The sequence below is a fragment of the Nansenia antarctica genome, assembly GCF_963989245.1.
Source record: "Nansenia antarctica genome assembly, chromosome: 2".
NCBI lineage: Eukaryota > Metazoa > Chordata > Actinopteri > Argentiniformes > Microstomatidae > Nansenia > Nansenia antarctica.
In genome coordinates this window covers 67,258,319-67,277,878 of record NC_137675.1, presented here as the reverse complement: position 1 = coordinate 67,277,878, position 19,560 = coordinate 67,258,319, and the positions used below count along the sequence as shown (strand labels likewise).

Below are 19,560 nucleotides of genomic sequence, written 5' to 3'. Positions count from 1 at the left end.
TTAAAAATATATATATTACATGTGGGGGTCCCTGTTCTGTTTGTCTCTCGTCCAAGGGGTCCTTGGGTTGAAAAGGTTGAAGACCCCTGCCTTAGAGAACAGGTGGGTTTTGAGGGCTGATTTAAAAGTATCCAGGGTAGGAGCAGTGCGGATCGCTGTGGGGAGAGTGTTCCAGAGGGTGGGAGCTGCCACACTGAAAGCTCTGCCCCCGGCTGGTGCGGGGGGTGGAGAGCAGACCCATGTCTGAGGACCGCAGGTTCCCGGGAAGGGGTGTGTTGACAGAGAAGGTCAGTGAGGTACTGGGGGGCGCAGGCGGACATTAGGCATTTCCTAATTTATTTGTGATGGATAAACACTTTCCAGACACATGCGTCTGTCTGGATTAAATGGCGTTTAAACGTTGTTCGACAGTCAGATTGGCACATACTAGAATTGGCCAGTAATGAGACACATTTAGCATAATCCAGTACACATGTTGTGGGACTTGTGATGGATACGCATTTTCTTTTCTGTTCTGAATTTAGAACCCACCGCAGACTTTCCAACCGCCCATGGACTTGGGGAAATGGTTTCCCCAGACACGGATGAAGACCAAGCGAGCGGAGATCAGAGACCTCATCCTCCGTATCCAGCGGCAACAATAAATGCACAGTGAATGTAACGAGTATCATTTAATGGGATAGTCCCTACTACTGTGGATGGTCAGTCAGAAGGTTAGAGTCAACTGTCACTGTATGACTTTAGAGGAATGACTCATGGTTGTCTAGGAAAATATAATTGCATTATCAGCTTAGCCAGTCTGGGCTTGCATATTACTGAATAGAGCTTAATCGGGCATTAGTGCTCAAGCCATACAAGCATCTGTATGTTTTCTTTTATGTCTTCTGCCTCATTTAATGGTCAGGTATTCTGCACTTAATTTTTTTAATTTTTTCGTTGGACTGTGAATACAGTGCTGTGTATGATCTTAAATATCCTGAGTAATGGAAGAGAAAGTAAATAAAAAATAAAATGGTTTGTTTAAGTATACATTCTATGGTGAATGTGACCAGTTTCCTTTCTTGAGTGTGACAGTTTCCTTACATGAATTGAGCATGAGACAGTAATTACTGTAGTGTATAGCAATATATCAACTGTATAGGGGGTTCATCCGTTTGAAATGAAACTGCCCCAGAAGTCCTAGGCTGAGGAAAGCAGCAGCCTATCCAACAGTGACAGTGTGGTCTAGCTCCATATTGATGGACTCTCTGTGGAGTTCATATTGATTTAACTACTGGACCACAGTGTTATGCCTTGGTCACATGGACGTCTGGCTGTATGGGACTCCTCAGTCTAGCTGGCTGGCTGTCTGCCTGTCTGTCTTTGCCTGCGTGTCTGTCTGGCAGCCTGGCTGGCTGGCTGCCTGCCTGCCTGTCTGTTTCTCTGTCTGCCTGCCTAACTGCATTTCTGACTGTCTGTGTGTCAGTTTGTCTGTCTGCTAGTCTACCTGCCTGCCTGTCTGTCTATGTTTGTTTGTCTGTCTGCCTGTCTGTCTGTCTACCTGCCCATCTTTTTCAGAGAACTGGTGAAAAAACATAATACAGTACCCGTTAAAGAAAGGAAAGGTCCACAGTTGTGTAACCATGCTCCCCAGTGCTTTACTGCTGCATTACAAACCATGTTTCAACAGAAGCCTTCGTCAAGTTAACCATTGTCATGATGTTTAGCACGGAAGCTATGACAGCGGTAGGAGTCGGGCTGATGGCACAGACAGAACTGGGCATGGGCTGACCAGACTAAGCTTTAAATGCATGGCTGGATTATAATCTGATTAAACTGCCCTGTGTTCCTGAGAGTCCCCCACAGACACAGCACTCTGTGACCGATAAGCTCTCTGGAGTTATGTCATCCTGGACTGGATGATGCAATTGAGAAGACAACGCTTCCCTGAACATCTCCAGTTTCCAATTGGCTCATCGAGGTTCCTTGGATGTAGATTAAACCTCCTGCTCAACTAAAACACTGCTTCATTGTCTTAATCTGTGTTGCAAACCCCTGGATCAACTATCCGGGTCTAAACACTACACCTGCTCCCTTAACGGCTGCTACAAACATTGTGTACATTTTATTTTTTACTGTATTTAATATTATTTAAGACACTAGTATAACTACTTTATAAAGACACTAGTATAACTTCCTCGCTACTGTTGATGCATTACTGTGGCATGACAATGACAACTGACGGATTATTGGAAATGGAAAGTTTAGTTCGGCTGCCATTTTACAAGCCATTATGCTGCATAATTGAGTGCATCATAATGCAAGTGGTTGTGTCATGCAAACGGGTCACTGCATGACTGCATGATTATAGAATCAGGAATTACAGAACATGTAAACATTGATTGTCATGTGTTCATGCTGTGTCGGGAACCTGATAGGTATGGGTGTCAGATGTCCTAATTAGATTTACAAACAAACTCAGGATTGTCTTTCAGCTGGGGGGTTGGATGTCTTCTGCAGGAGTACCTCCACCTCCACACGTTTTAGATTACCAGCCGTTCAATTATTCACCGTCTCGAGTTAGCATGTGTTCCACACCTTTATTGAGGACATAATGATGCTTTAAACCAGTTGAAATATCTCTCTTTCTTTCTTTTGACGCACCTGCATGTACAGTATAGTACGGCTCCGTTCCCATCCATCACAAAACGTCCTGAGAAATATCAACATGAAGAAAGACTAGTCATGACATCAAATAATATTGGATATGTTATTATATTAAGCACAGATGTCCTTATATGCCATTGACTGGATTATGAAGCATTCATTCTGTATTCATATACCACATATGAAATGAATAAGCTCTGTAGAAAAAGTTATTTCTTAGCAATAGCAATCACAATGTCATCTGTACAGGGAGATCCAACTCTAGATACACAGTAGCAGGTGTCCTTTGATGAAAGTTCCAGTGCCATTCTAGTTCCACTGACGTCATCCCTGGAGGTGCATCTCTGCAGGAACGGCAGGGGAGAGAGGGGGGGGGGGGGGTGGAGAGAGAGGGGGGGGGTGGAGAGAAGGTGGGGGGGAGAGAGAACCGAAAGAGCTGGAATATCCATCCCTGGATCTGTATGCGGAACTTTGTGACCATTCTGTTTGGCAACACCGCGAACACAGACGTTAACCATTTGAAGGACATACAATGTAAGACGATTCTCCCTTTTAGTAACTTGATGTTTTATTATTTTGGCTGCAAACTGCGCTGGCGTGCTCGCTCTGTGTGTGTGTTGAAGTGTGTTGTATGTGTGATCAAGGAGGCAGCGCAGTTCGCCAACACCTATTATATTGTTCATCACAGTTATGATACTTTACGGAATCATCGCATTTCTCTATGCATCATCGTATTTTTCAATGTGTTGGATAACTCTAATAATGTGTATATACTCTGCCTATAGCCACAGCTAGCCGACTATCTGCAGCTTATTTCTAGGGGCTTTAGTTGTACCGTTAGCCCGTGGCAAGAGCTTTGGAGCTGCAGCGACTTTAAGACAACGGGAAATTCGCATTAGAATGCTAAAGGGTGCGTTCGTAAATTCTCTCTGGAATCTGATCAGCACTCATGGAATGCCTCTTGTCCAATCAAATTACTTGGTCCCTTTAATGACGTTGAACCCCGTGTGCGCTCCGGCGCTCTCAGAGCGAATTTACGAACGCACGCAAAATAAATGTCGAAAACTGTCAGATGGGGAGTTGCACTCACTGTAAATCCAATCTACTTAATTCAACTAACTGTTACAGCCATCCAGTCTTGTTTGTAAACGTATTATCTGTTTGAAGTAATCGTTTCACGGAGTCATCGTTTCAAGGCATCACTATGTTGTGTGTCCCATTACAGCACTTGAAAGAAAATCAACATTTTTGTCGTAATGATTCCATGTTCAAGGGACAACTTTTGTTATAACAATTTAGCACATATTTCCTATGCGGTTCATATGAGTGCCATTTAGTTAGTGCTATCGTTTCAGCATTTTATCACTACCATGTCTCCATTTACACGGTTCTTTCAGACACGATAGTATAATAGCCCTGGAGGCTGAAGCCGTTACACCGTGGTAAACCTGGGACTTTTCTGCTAGGACCACTCACCCACACACGGTTACTGTACTCTTCCATACTTCCTGCTGGGCTCAGGCAGATATCCCAATGCATTTTCCATATCCTCTAGCCATGGGCAGGAAGCAACAGGCAGGCAGGGGGTTTTCTGTGTGTGTGTGTGTGTGTGTGTGTGTGTGTGTGTGTGTGTGTGTGTGTGTGTGTGTGTGTGTGTGTGTGTGCATGTAAGCGTGTGTGTGCATTGATGTGTGCATTTGTGTGTGTGTGTGTGTGTGTGTGTGTGTTTGTGTGCATGTAAGAGTGTGTGTGCATTGATGTGTGCATTAAGTGTGTGTGTGTGTGTGTGTGTGTGTGTGTGCACGTGTGTCCGGTGTGCGTGTGTGTTCCAGGAAAAGGCTCCTTGACCTCTGACTCAATCCTGTCCAATCCATGCCAGCGCCGGTGTGTGTACATCACTCCCGCAGGCTGTTTTCCTCATATGGGTCGAGTCCAGGCCCGACATCATCAATGACCCATCTGTACAGTACAGTACCCCTGACTACCCTCTATGGGCGGTAGGCTATCAGGTCTCACTTCAACAGTCCCGGCAAATATCTCACCTCTGTTCCGGATTAGGACTAAATACTAAGAGGATTAAATGTAGAGTCTATATCTCTACCCATACAGGTCTGGGCAATGTTCCTGGTTTGTTTCAATGAGTTATATTGAGTGAGTGTCTAGGAAGTTCTCATACAAAATAAAAGATGCTACATACAATAGGCTAATGATAGATCTACATGTACTTAGTTATTCACTTTGCAGGTTTCTTCACTATTGTCAGTCTGTAAACTGTGTGTGCAGTCTCTCTGTGCTGAGCTGTGGGTTGATATGTTTCCTTTTGAGGTCATCAAACACTGAAGCGCTGAACTGTGGGAAAGGCCTCCAGTGTTTCCCATACATAGACCGCCATAGTCTCATTTGTCCCGCCATAGTCTCATAACGAACTGAAAGTACCTTTAGAGGTTGTTGTTTTTTCAGCGCTACTCACGTTGTTACAGAAAGTGTTTGAGTAGGTTCGAGAGAGGCTGGAGCTAGGGCATTTTGCAACCCATTGACAATTGTATTAATTATTTGCTTCTTCCTGCTATGGTATCTTACTCCATTACAGCAGAGGCTGGTGGAGGTAGAACTCGGAGGATGGGCTCATTGTAATCCATGGAACTGAAGGAGGAATAGTATCAAACACACATGACTGGATAACACATTCTGAATAACCCAAAGTGTTGTTGGCTTTTTGGGGGTCTATGGTTTGGTGTTAGTTCATATTTTTTGTATTGTAGTTATTGTTTATTATTGTTGTGAAGCACTTTGCAACATAATACCTTTGTTGTCCTTTCACCAGACTTGACCTCTGGTGACTGACTTGCCTGCCCCTGCTTTTCCGAATCTCACAACCAGCCAGTCTTAGTCATGTTTTGTACACTTGCAGAAAATAGCCATCATTCTGGCTGCACACATAATGCTAGTACTTTAGGCTAATGCTAGTACTTTAGGCTAATGCTAGTACTTTAGGCTAATACTAGTACTTTAGGCTAATGCTAGTACTTTAGGCTAACTTGTAGACTTTCGGCTAATACTTGTAGACCTCATCAGTTTTAATGGATTTGGGCCATTGCGTCACAGTGACATAGTCTAGACTAGCTATCGATTGTGGTTTGGATAGCAGAAATATATTATCATTGAACATCAAAAGACCATGTATTTTTACAATCTACGAACAGAGTTCTATCTTCAGTACGAGATTGAGTACAAGATAGCTGGCGTGCTATCCCATGCCTTTGGAAGGGTCGGAGCTCAGCCTTGACTTCCAGGACCAGTACTTTGATGTTGGACATGTTCCCCATGAGGCCATATAACCATTAATGTAGGGAGGGGAGTACAGTTGGCTGCAGTGTACGTCACAGTTCTTACTGTAACTGACATCCACATCCATTTAGCCTCATTCTGGCACAGACTAGTGGTCTGTTTTCTAACCATAGGCCTACTTGGTTTGCATCATAAGCATCGTATTTATGATATTATGAAATCATATATCCATGCGTTACTGAATATATAGGCTATGGGTGAGCCTATAGTCCCTATGTAAGCTAGGCCAGTGGAGGCTGGTGGAGGTAGAGATCGGAGGACGGGCTCATTGTAAAGCATGGAATAGAATCGGGAATGATCTCATGGCATACCATTCCTCACTCTGTTCCAATGTATTACAAGGAGCCTGTCCTCCAATTTCTACCTCCACCAGCCTCCCCTGACCTAGGCGTTCTGTCTGTTTGATCCCAGTTATGGCTGATTATCAGGATGTCTTATTGACTCAGCCTTAGTCCGGGATGAGTCTCCTTCTGTGTCTGGGGAAACTGCCACATAATGCCTGTGATGTCACGCTGTACTGTACTGCCGCGGTCATCGTCATGGTGACCACCGCCACTGCACACAGCCCAACAGAACCGAGCAGCGCCAGCATGGATGTGTTAACTATCTACTACTAATACTGTGACCATGGATCTCAACCATATACAGAACTGTTCTGTCTCTGTGGCCATCACCCAGAACCAGAACCACTGTAGCATCATAACAACACCATAACAACACCATCACCCCCATCTCAACCCAACACAACCAGAAACAGATCCAGTTGACTGGGATTTTGCGCTGCTGTGTCTAGAGACAGACGACAGTTAGGCTACAAATCCAGTTGGTTAAAATACTGTGATCTGACACTGCCGGATCGATGAGAAAGAGGTGATTGTACGTTGTCAGAAGGTTTGAGTAAGTGCAAAAGAAAGAAACTGCAATGTTGATACTGGATTTTTGGTGCAAGGTCAGCCATGTTTGAACTTGAAAGCCAGTGAGAAGTACAGAAAGACTGTGTAAGGCAGGGAGATGAGAGGGATAGGGAAAGGTATTCTGCTGATGAGAAGATGGATAGCGGTTACTAAGTGTTAAGGCAGAGGTTGCATTTTGTTTCTCTTTTTCTCTTTTTTTATTTATTGTATTTTATCTTTACCTTTTCTTTTACTGTTTCCCCCTGCTTTTATATTCATTCTATGCTATGTTTTATTATATTCACTTCATGTTCTTAGTCCTGTTGTAAAGCACTTTGAGCTGCATTTCTTGTATGAAAGGTGCTATATAAATAAAGCTTTACTTACTTACTTACTTACTGTAGCATCAGAGACCATAACAATACCATCTCCCCCACTCAGCCCAACACAACCAGAACCATAACAATACCTCCATCCTCACTGCAGCCCAACAGAACCAGGCTCTCCCGGCGCCCGCCAAGCAGCAGGAGGGGTCCACAAACCGCCACCAGCGGTACTTCCGGATCCCCTTCATCCGTCCGGCGGACCAGTACAAAGACCCGCAGAACAAGAAGAAGGGCTGGTGGTACGCCCACTTCGACGGGCCCTGGATCGCCCGGCAGATGGAGCTACACCCGGACAAACAGCCCATCGTACTGGTGGCAGGTGTGTGTGTGTGTGTGTGTGTGTGTGTGTGTGTGTGTGTGTGTGTGTGTGTGTGTGTGTGTGTGCGTGCCTGTTATCTCTGAGCATAACCCCATTCTGTCCAATCCCTATCCCATTCATATTTGAGTGTGTGTGTGTGTGTGTGTGTGTGTGTGTGTGTGTGTGTGTGTGTGTTTGATACCATTCCTCACTCCATTCCATGCATTACAATGAGCCCATCCTCCGATTGCTAGCTATCCTGCCCTGGTGTGTGTATGTGTGTGTGTATGTGTATGTGTGTGTGTGTGTGTGTGTTTGTGTGTTATCTCTGAGCATAACCCCATTCTGTCCGATCCCTATCCCATTCATATTTGAGTGTGTGCTTTCCACCAAACACTACCATCACATCCCTCTCCTAACCCCCCCCTCCTCATCTCCCTCCTCATCCCTCACCTCATCTCTCTCCTCATCTCCCTCCTCACCCCTCTCCTCATCTCCCTCCTTACCCCTCTCCTTATCTCCCTCCTCATCCCCTCTCCTCATCCCTCACCTCATCTCTCTCCTCATCTCCCTCCTCATCTCTCTCCTTACCCCTCTCTTCATCTCCCTCCTCATCCCCTCTCCTCATCCCTCTCCTCATCTCCCTCCTCATCCCTCACCTCATCTCTCTCCTTAACCCTCTCCTCATCCCCTCTCCTCATCTCCCTCTCCTCATCTCCCTCCTCACCCCTCCTCTCATCCCCTCTCCTCATCTCCCTCCTCACCCCTCCTCTCCTCCCTCAGGGAAAGATGACATGGAGATAAGTGAGCTGAGCCTGGAGGAGACAGGCCTGACCAGGAAGAGAGGAGCAGAGATCCTGCCCCGCCAGTTCGAGGAGATCTGGGAACGTTGCGACGGCATCCAGTACCTCCGCAAAGCCATCGAGAGCAAGCAGGCCCGGCCCACCTACGCCACCGCCATGCTGCAGAACCTTCTGCACTGAACCGGCCCGGGTCGAGGGGCCGTGGTCAGAGGAAACGGTTCAGACAAAAGGGAAGACGGAGCACTCCTCCTTGTTGTAGGGAGCGATGAGTCGGCGTTCCTCTGCGTTTCTCACTGAGGTCACACGTCGTTTAGTTATTAGACTTATGTTGTTGTTTTTATGTTGATTTCTTGATTGGGTTCTTTTTGTTGTTGCTGTTGTTGTTGTTGTTTTTATTTTTGTTGTGCAGGAGTAACAGAAGTGGTGGACAGCTAGAGCAGTTAGCATCGTTTTCCCCGTCACGCTACGTTGACCTACCTGTATGCTTGAATACGATTTCCAAGAGGCCTTAAAACTGTTTTGTTTGGTATGACTGACATGGTTTCATAGCTGCACTCCCCCCCAAGAGAGTCAAAATGGTGGATCAGTGTTTCCAAGTTGTTGAATAAAGGATAAACGAGGGTTGGAACAGTTCTATTGATTTTCTTTCTCCTTTTTTGAAACGATTTAGTCTGAAAGGTATAACAGCCTGTAACTCTTTTGGGCTTGAGTAATGATTTTTTTATGTCAACACACTACAGCTTGGATGATTAGGGTTTGGAGAAGGATCTAATAGAACAGTTCATAAGAAGTTGTTGATGTCCCTATGGAAGACAGGAAGTGTGCTTATGTTTTCAATGTACTGGATAGAAGGTGTTCTGTCTGTAAAGGAACATAATGTTCAGATACATGATATGAAATGAAATATTTCTTTAAAGACTGGAAAATAAAAATAAGCACAATTAAGTTAGTGATTTGACATGTCCTTCTTTTCATCTTGGTGTCTTTTTTTGACAGATATTATCTAATACATTACACACTTTTTAGAAATTGATTGTTTAACATTGGAGCAGATGTATACAATTGGAATAAATATTGAATACTTTAAGATATATTTTTGGATGGATAAATCAAAAGTAATATCTATTTTAGGGCATTGTCTTGGACCTGTCAGAGATTTAGCATGTAACATTTTTGGCAAAAAATACTGTAACCCTTGGCTTGTGTTCCTGAAATATCTTCTATTTTTGAACATTTTTAATATTTCCAACAATAATGGTATAGGGAATCTGAAATACTATTTGTTGTATTCATAATGACAGAATGTCATTTACATTCCACTTGGATTTGGAGAGATGGACTTCATGGGCATTTGAGATAACAACCACTTCCTATTCATCTCTAATGCAAAACACACACACACACACACACACACACACACACACAAATAATTGTCACTTGTCAACTAAATCGTTTTGTCAATGTCAACCACTTGAACAGCAGGCGGCATCATCAGTGTGTTTGTGACTGCAGGGGTTTGAGTGGTTCTGGTTGTTATTCAGGCTTGGTATCAATCACTGTAGACCTGGCAGTAGGTTTGATGATGAGTGATGTACTGTATTTGTTTGTTTTCCTGTACTCTATCCTGTCTAGACAAACAATCATGTTTACTGTATTGCACATTATGTATCAGTGATGTTTTTTTCCATCTCAGACCTTCAATGCTGATTGCTACATAGGAAATAAATGCATTCCACCTCACGTCCTTGTTGGAGTGTTATAAATATATTGATATAAATATAGAGTTATATGTAGATAATGGACAGATTCACAGGCTGGCAAATGACCAAACCTGGCCACAAAGTCTGGTCCTTAGAGCTTAATGGATGAACTAGATTACTGGTGCTAATGACATAGCATACAATGATTGTAAGCAAATGAATATGAAATAATGATAAATTGGCAAACAATTCAGTTCTTGTAGGAAAAAAATACTTTATTTTTATATAATAAAAAAACAGTGTAAAAAAAATCGGCCACATCCTCCAAGGGTGTTTTGGTCCTGTAGTCGAAACACGTGATTGGTGGAAATAGATGTACAATATACAATAGTAGGAAGGACTCTTTTTTTCCACACGTATTGCTATACATTAACATGTTCATCTATATATCATACTGTAGCCCACTACAAGTCAAATACTTTAAAGGGGTCAAATAGTATTTATAGGAGTATAACTATACACAATATAGCTTCTTTGTTACATTATTTTTCTTTTTTGGGGCACAGAACACAGGTTAACTGTCGGTTAGAGTAACATTAAAACAATATAATGTAGTCTAAAGTCACAATATCAGAATGTGTATCCATTTAGTAAATAAATACCTCATTGTGAGGGAAAAGAAAACAACCTTTGTTAAGGGTTTACACTCAACATTCCTAACCGTCAACCTATAAATATACTGTATGGGTATATTTCAAACACAACTTCCTAGTCCAGCAGGTACCACTGTGTGATCCATGGCCAGGAGTGGAAATGAGGTGGAGACCCACAGGAACCAGGTTCCAGGAGGAAGATTGTTGGTGGTGGAAACTTACTGTAAAATCAATATTTATCCCCTGGAACACCAGGGTTCCCCTAGTGAATTCATACAATTTCCACTACCACCCACAGCTGTCTGATAAGATGGCCAGACCCAGTCCTTGGAAAGAAAATCGCCACTTAACTTTTGTGACCATGGGTATCTGCAGCAGCAGGTGAATCACCCGACTGCCACCACACCAACTACCCAGTGACACGACATGTTCAGGATAGAGCTCAAGTTCAAAGCACCTAAGATGTTTGGTTGCCACGGAGATCTTCAGCCACTGTGTGGGATGGCAAGAGAGAGGTGCCTTTAGAGAACAGTCACGTCAAAGCTTTCGTTGTCCGGTGGCCATGACAGGCCATAACGTAGACGGTGTTCATTTAGTAGCTGCCATGTCTGAGGAGGCAGAAAGAGAAGAAGAAACAGGTTAGAGTAGAGCTATTCATGTTATTCATGATTACAAATTACGCAATATACTTAGAATTATGCTAACACATGATTAGCATTATAATGAACATGTAATCGAAAACCCCAAAGATATCCTCAACATAGCGCCTCAAGCTAATATGGAATTACATAACGAGGGCCGAAGAACATAACCTCCTATCTGAAAAATTCTGTAAGATTTTAAATTTGTTTCTTTAATTTAATTTAATTTTTATTTTTATTTTTATTTTAATTTTAAGATTTTAAACATTTTTGCAGATAGGAGGTTATGTTCTTCGGCCCTCGATAAGTGATTATATAGTATGTGTTGCTGTAAGCAGAACAGAGACCTAGTACATAGTACATCATTGTTGGGTGTTTGAGTGGTTACTAAATACATTATTTAAGGGTTGAATGTGAAGGTCATAATTATCCCTGAATTACTTTCTTAGTAATTGTTGATTATAAGACAGAAGATGATGATCATATATTGCAGATAATACGTGTTTATTTCTAACTTAAATTATTTGACCATATTTTAATTTGGGAAACAAAACCGTTTTAAAAAGCATTGATGTTGGTTTTCATTCACATCTATGATTCTACGATTATTTGTAAAGAGATTAGACTGGCAAAATCACCCTAAACTGTATTTGACAATTAACTGATTTGGTTAAGTAGTAAATCAGAATCAACTGTATGAACTGCAGTAGCTTGTCTTACCTTTCACCGGGTCATAAAGCTAGAAAGCATTAAATGTAATAAAAAATACAATAAAAACATTGATATGGGATGTCATTATAAGGTTTGCTCCTGCATACAAGAAGACACCACTGAATGAGCAGATATGTCATCATAAGACGGATCTGAATATTGGACTAACTAACTCTTCAGGTTACACCTTAACTGCTCCTCTTGAGACATCCACTACCCCCCAGCACTGTGTCTCCTGAGACACACACTTTTCCCCTTTACTGTGTCCCCTATGACTTCTACTGCCCCCCTTGTACTGTCTCTCTGTTCTCCAGTGTCTATATAAAAAAAATACAAAAAAGTCTTTATCACTGAGACTGCCAATGGCCCCTGGCCTGAGCTAGATTACTCTTCCTGCTACGACTGGTGGATTGATGATTCACTTGCTTAGTCAAATGTATTGATTGTAAGTCGTTTTGGAATAAGGCGTCTGCTAAATGCCAAAAATGTAAATGTAAATGTAGTTGTAGGAGAATGGTCAGCAACAGGCTGTTGGTGGAGGTACCGTTCCTCATTCCATTCCATGCCTTACAATGAACATGTCCTCTGATTTCTACCTCCACCAGCCTCCCCTGGTCAGAATCCCAAGGGGCTCGTCATTAAAGCCTTGGAGTGACAGTGGAAAAGCAGCTGGCCTTGACGCGCACAGTATAACCCCCACTGCGGAAAGCCAGCTATCGATCCGATCAGATATGTGTCCTTCCTTACCTCACTGTGTGGTATACAATGGTGGAGGTCTACCATTTCAGACACTAGCTTGTCGGATCTTGTTGTGTAGAGGTGTCTGGGGATCTGTGAAAAGCATCAGGGGAAACAAGGCTTTACACTCAGATTTGTAATTCACCAGTAACTCAGCAGAAGCAAGGGGTCAAGCGTCATACAGAGTTATCCGAAAGAAGCGTACAGAATATCAATCCTGGGTAGAATGAACTGTATGAAGATGCACTTTTAAGAACTGGGTAACACTAAGCAGACAATCAGAGATGTAATCTTGTTTTAATATCCATAAGGGTGCAACTAATTGTGTGGATGCTGTCTCAAACGAGAATACTTAAAGCACTACCCCCCTCAAAACGCAATTTCCCATTTTTCCCCGATTTTGAGATGAGTTGCTCTTTTGCCTCCTAAACATGTTTTCTTTCATATTAGTGACAATACAACGTCGACAAAAACACATTTGGTTGTTTATTTTACTTGATTGTGGTGCATGCGTCCGTAAAATCCTCATAAATTCGCCAAAAGTTAGTAGTTTACGCACAGCGTTACCGAAACGGCTGCTGTCTGAAATACATCAAGCCTGGCCTTGTTTGAAAGATGTGTTTCTTGTGCTCAAAATGGCCGCTTCCAAAATTTACAACGCCCCTTGTATCAGCAACCAATCACTAAAATAGATAGGTTGCATTATTTTAAAATACGCGATTCTATTGGTTGATGCGAAAATTCTCGAATGTGATTGGTTGTCGTGTCCCATGTGACGCGGAAGGCGGAACTAGCCTCTCCACTCAGCCGTTTAACATTGGCGACCTACTGAACTTTAGGCTCACTTTTGGGACACTTCCTATGTAGCCAGGGGAACAGAAAAAGACACACACCATCAGTGGGATGCCAGCTTTCAGACAAAAGTGATTTCAAGTCTCTAGCCCAATGTATCACCAAACAGCGCTCAATTTAGTCAATCACTGTGACCCACCGTTTAACATTGGCGACCTCCTGAACTTTAGGCTCACTTTTGGGACACTTCCTATGTAGCCAGGGGAACAGAAAAAGACACACACCATCAGTGGGATGCCAGCTTTCAGCCAAAAGTGATTTCAGATCTCTAGCCCAATGTATCACCAAACAGCACTCAATTTAGTCACTCACTACCCCTCCCCACTCAGCCGTTTAACATTGGCGACCTCCTGAACTTTAGGCTCACCTTTGGGACACTTCCTATGTAGCCAGGGGAACAGAAAAAGACACACACCATCAGTGGGATGCCAGCTTTCAGCCAAAAGTGATTTCAAGTCTCTAGCCCATTGTATGGCCTCCTGTGGCCAGAATTCATAACTCCCCTCCTGAGTGAGCTAGAGGTCTGGTTTTCACAAATGTCGAACATCTTCGGTCGCGCCTAGCAGAAAAAACTCGACAGAGTACGGGTGCCAAGCCCCTTACGAATGACCTCGTCGAAAACGGTGCGTCTCTGCGCCTCGGAACGGCCGCGCTGACCGAAAAGCATTTAAAAATAACTCAAATTCAGGCTTCTCGGCCTAGGCACTTCAGGTCAAAGTACCGCTGCGTCGCAACCGTACGAGCCACAGACGCCGTTCTAATATTTCCTGAATCGGCTCGGGCCCGCCGAACACATATCCGAGCCCCGACTCGGTTGCGGCGCCAGTACCAGGTTCTGTCCCTCTCTCACACACAGGAGAGGCAGATGTGCTCACACACCAGTACCAGGTTCTGTAACTAGGCTTGACACAAGTGTGTGTGTGTGTGTGTGTGTGTGTGTGTGTGTGTGTGTGTGTGTGTGTGTGTGTGTGTGTGTGTGTGTGTGTGTGTGTGGCTGGCTGGCTGGCTGTAGTTCTGTGTGCTGATTACATGGTGGTGCCAGAGGTTTGTGAGAGAGGGAGACACTTTCTATTCCATAACAGCCACTATTTGTAGCCTGTGTGCATTTCTGTTCAGTTTATGTTATTCAGTTATCAGTCAGGTGTTTAGGATGTTTATTGCTAATGGTTTGATTAGGTTTTGTGTTTGTGAATAGCAGTTTCAAATAAAAATGTTTCATATTTCACAATACAAAACTTTGAGTCTGTTTTCCCCAAAAATTTGTTTTTATGTGTTTGTCCACACACTTGTCCACACACAAGGATTTTCCTTGCACCAAAACAGACCAAACTTTCCACATTTCTTCCTATCCATATTCTGCTTCTTTACACACAAGAGTTTGATGATATATCATTCATAGCCCTGTTTATAGTACATTTTATACCAAAACCATGGCGAAAATAGATTTTTTATGACTATGGACAGTATTTCCTGATGTATGGGCTGATACGAGGACATAGACACAATCAGCTGTGTGCAAAGTTTGTTTTCTTATGTGTCAACATAAATAAAAAATAAATAAAAAGAAATTGACACATATGATGGTGTGAGTGATCCTGGAGATTTGGGTCCAATTAGCATCTAATTTGCATAATAAACATAAACAATAATACAATTCAGAAAACTTGCAATACATTTTTTCATAGTTTTTATGTACATAACAAACTGGGAATGTGTTCATAGTGATATCTATTTTCTTTCTTTTTTTGCCTATTGGCAAAGTCTAGGGGGGGTAGCCTCCCCTTAAAGCATCTAAAACCGGCCAGAAAATGTTCCTTCACAATAATCTTGTGGAACACATATGTGACACGTTCTAATGCTGAGGTCCTCATGTCGGGATCTGATGTGAATACATTTCCGCGTTGTTGAAAATCAATGACACATCGCTAGTCAACTAAGACAGCTTGTTTTGTGAGCCTGCTAACAATGTAAAGTAGTGTTATAGTTACATAGGTAGCAGTGGGGATTACTCACCGAATCCATTGCGTTGCAGTATTTTGGCTTGACTAGCGTGTTTGTGTTGTGATTCTCAACAACGTCGAAACGTAGTTCGGTGTTTCAAAAGAAAAGTCAGAACATTTTGATTGGTTGCCGACATGCGGACCAAATGATCAGACTGTGTCATATATGATATGATTTGTGAACAACGCAAATGTCCACTGTAGTGGAGCTAACCACAATACAAATCTGTCCCTTGGGACTTGTAGAAATGATTTGCCGGGAACTGAAGTAGTAGATTAGTTGCTGGAGGTTTGGATTAGTAGTTTGGATTAGAAAAAGGAGCCAATTGAGCTGTACAGCACTGGTTACCTCAATACCAAGATGCACGTTTGAAGGGTAAGTGTCTTGTTCAGATGGGTGGGACCGGTAGGAACCAGAGCCATCACTCGAGGGATAACCTAAGGTGCTGGATACTTGAGTCAAGACACCATCGTCATTCTCAAAAATTGGGTTTACTCTCAATGTGTTCTCAAAGGCATAGGGAGAAAGAGTGTGCCTATAAAGGAGGAGAGGAGATATGGTTGGAATAACCAAGGTACATGACTGCAGCCATTTTAAAACACACAATGAGGTGAATCTATCTATCACTGTCATGTTTTTATATCATGTTTTATGTCACTATTTGCACTTGAACTGCATTTCGTTGTCTGGTACTTGTACTCTGCAATGACAATAAAGTTGAATCTAATCTAATCTAATCTAATCTAATCTAATATACGGTAGTTGAATCAAAACGAAAAACTACTTACACCAATGTCACAGTCTTTCTGGTCCGTAAACATTTCTTGTTTATGAATATCAAGAGGCCTATGACGGCACACACAAGGGTGAGGCTCCCGACAAGGCAGGCGGTGAAGACGATCAGGTCTACGGGCATCGACACCAGCTCGTTGCAGCGCTCCCCATGATAGTGCCAATATTTACCTACAGGGCATCTAAAACAGTCAAGAGAAAAACAGGTTAGAGTCAACATGTCTTCTGATACTGTACCAATAGAGAAAAGGTCCATCTGAAGACTAAAAGATGCATTTTGGTCTCAATAATGCTACCAAGAAATTGAAGGAGAGAGAAGACGCTACAATACTAATAATATTCACAGAGCTTGATATGTGTATCATGGAACAGGATGATATTCTTATGTTCTTGATATGTTCATGTTCTTGAGTTCTGGTTATGTTCATGATAGAAGAACCTATATTCGTGATAGAACAAGACAAGATGAAAGCATCACATAAAGTTGGATTTGGCAATATTTCCAAGGCCCAGTTTTTCAAAACCTTTAATCAAGATCATCAATAATTCAGATCATATTTGTTGCTATCCAGGATCAGATCTATCTGCCACATTTTGAGTAGTATAGGGGGTGAGGTAAATCAGTCAGCTTAGTCCCATCCCTGGATAGCCCAAAAACAATTGGGATCATTCTGATTCAAATTAAAGGTTTTGAGACTCTGGGCCCAGAAGACCATTCTCTATATCACGTTTCTCTGCCTGCTGTGTGAGTCTGTTTGCTTTGGGAGGGGGGGGGGGGGGTTACCGGCAGGTGGCTCCGTGGCCTTGGATGATTTCACAGATGCCCCCGTTGAGACAGTAGTCCGGCTCCAGGCTGCAGACGCTCTGGCAGGGCCGTCCGTCCACCGAGGTGTAGCCCGGGTCACACAGACACTCCGCCTCCGAGGTCCAGCTGTTCACCACGCAACGAGAGAAGTCATGGCAGGCTAGGAACTTGCAGGAATCTGCTTGGTCAGCTGAGATGGAAAGAAGGGAGGAGAGGGGGGAGGGGGGTGGGAGGGATGGGAGGGTTGGAGGGAAGCGGGTAAGTCATTAGCATTAATGAAATGCTGCCCACCTGTCCTGGCTCTCTACTCGCTGTTTTATTTCCTCCTCATTGTCCTCGTGCACAAAGGAGAAACTCAAGGGTATTTTGATGGATGTGAATGAAGGTGGCTGCTTTTTAATATTTCAATAAAGCGGGTAATAAGGTTTCGCAGACGGACAGGTGTGTTCAGGATTACATATTACGCTGAATCTGCAGAGGTTGCGGAAGCTGTGATGCTGTGATGCCGTGATGCACTCTAGTGACCTTCTGAGTAAATGTCGGCCGTTGCATAATCTTTCAAAATGAGGAGGTTCTATTGTGTAGCTGTCTAACCCTGCTGATACCCTATCCCTCTTCACACCTTATTAGGTTCTTGTTCCTACGCACGTCGAATACAGACTAGTCCCATTCCAATCCGATTCTAAAGCAATTACTATGTAATAACATTTTTTGTTTTATATATATATTTATATAATAATAAATATAATTTTTAAAAAATGTACATTATTACAATGTGGTTACTGTACCAGAGTATTTACAGTGTTATTACACAGGGATACAAGCTACTTCATGTTACAATGATCAATCCATGCCACGTAATAGCAGGGTCCCCGGTATTCTGCATGTCATCCTTCCTGTCAATCTCTACTGCCTCTATCCCAATGAAGCAGAAATGCCCTAAAAACATATATAAAAAATAAAAATATATATCTATAAGTGTGCTGCTACTACCTTGTTCGACATCTAGGGAGCGACTGTCGATCTCGATGTCCAGCCGTTTAGAAGCAGCGCTGCAGAAGTCTTCTAGCACACAGTGGACGGCCTCTGTGACGTTGTAAGGGACTGGTCTGTCTAGTTTCATCTTGCTGTTGACCACAACACTACCGTTCCTGAAGTTGAGGATCTCCAGCTGCCTAAATCCTGTCAGATTAGACTGCAGGTATGGGAGAAGCTGGAAACAAAGCAGAAAAGACAACATTTGTATTTATAAATAGCACAAATATGGACACTTTTCTTACAGGCAGTTTATTCAATGTTTAAAATACGTATTTAGTATGCACATTTAGATTTGGAGCATTACAAAATTCTTCATGTAGATATTACAAGTAGATATTCTCGTCAAGGCTTAAGCCTAGTCCAGGATTAAATCACACTTGCAATGTAAAATCTCCACTGAAGATGCTTTTTAGTGTAGGACTAGGCTTAAGTCTTGCCTGTGAAACAGGACCTATGTTATTATTAGTATACTATTAGTTCATGTTAACTGGACAACCATGGCTGTTTCCGAGTCCAACTGCTTTTGAGTAGGAATGAGGATATGCTCTTGGTTGGCTTTGTGATCTCCAAGACAGAGATTTGTTGAGCAAATCAAGCAAATATCATTTCGTGGGCTACCCTAGAGTGGGGTAGACATTTTACACAAAAGCTGTTTTGAAATCATCACCAATGCCAGCCTCTTGGTATATATACAGCATCTGGATGCTGGAACAAGTCTTGGTACAGATAATCTCTCTGATTACACAGACTCAAAACATTTACTGTACATCTGTTTCCCTCCAGGACGCAGAATGAATAGAATCTATCTATCTGACTATCGTTAGTGTGAGAACACAAGGCCTTAGACGCCGTGTTAGAGGGTGAAGCAGAAAGTCAGGTCATAGTTCAAAGTGCGAAAAGAGAATAGAGAAAAGTTTGAAATAACAAAGTAGACAAGCAGCAGAACAGATCGACAAGATTTGACAACAAATCTGTCTTTAACCCAAGAAACAAATACAGAACCCAATAACAACAACAAAAGCAACAACAACAACAACAACAACAACAGAGCAAGAAAGCACAAATCTGCTAGATCAAGTTCAAATCCAACTCTTTACTGTAGCCTAGTCAGAATGACTGCATCTCTCTCTCTCTCTCTCTCTCTCTCTCTCTCTCTCTCTCTCTCTCTCTCTCTCTACCTGCATTCAAACAAGAGAGACTGCAGAAGGAACACAAACGCACTACTGTGTACTGAGAAGAAGAGGAGGAGATTACA

The 19,560-nt window shown here is 42.7% G+C and overlaps 1 protein-coding gene and 1 pseudogene across 2 annotated transcripts in view; both read right to left on the bottom strand.

Annotated features, from left to right (window-relative positions):
- Positions 1-19,560, bottom strand: part of LOC308150499 (3'-5' RNA helicase YTHDC2-like) — a 106,201-nt pseudogene that overhangs the window by 43,667 nt on the left and 42,974 nt on the right. The window lies entirely within an intron of this gene.
- LOC308151747 (interphotoreceptor matrix proteoglycan 2-like) lies at positions 11,249-18,621 on the bottom strand (the record flags this gene model as incomplete). Its single annotated transcript, XM_080524655.1, has 7 exons — positions 11,249-11,335; positions 12,827-12,910; positions 16,019-16,205; positions 16,459-16,644; positions 17,247-17,457; positions 18,261-18,480; positions 18,610-18,621. 7 exons carry the CDS (start codon positions 18,619-18,621, stop codon positions 11,249-11,251), a joined length of 987 nt encoding a protein of 328 aa, XP_080380781.1.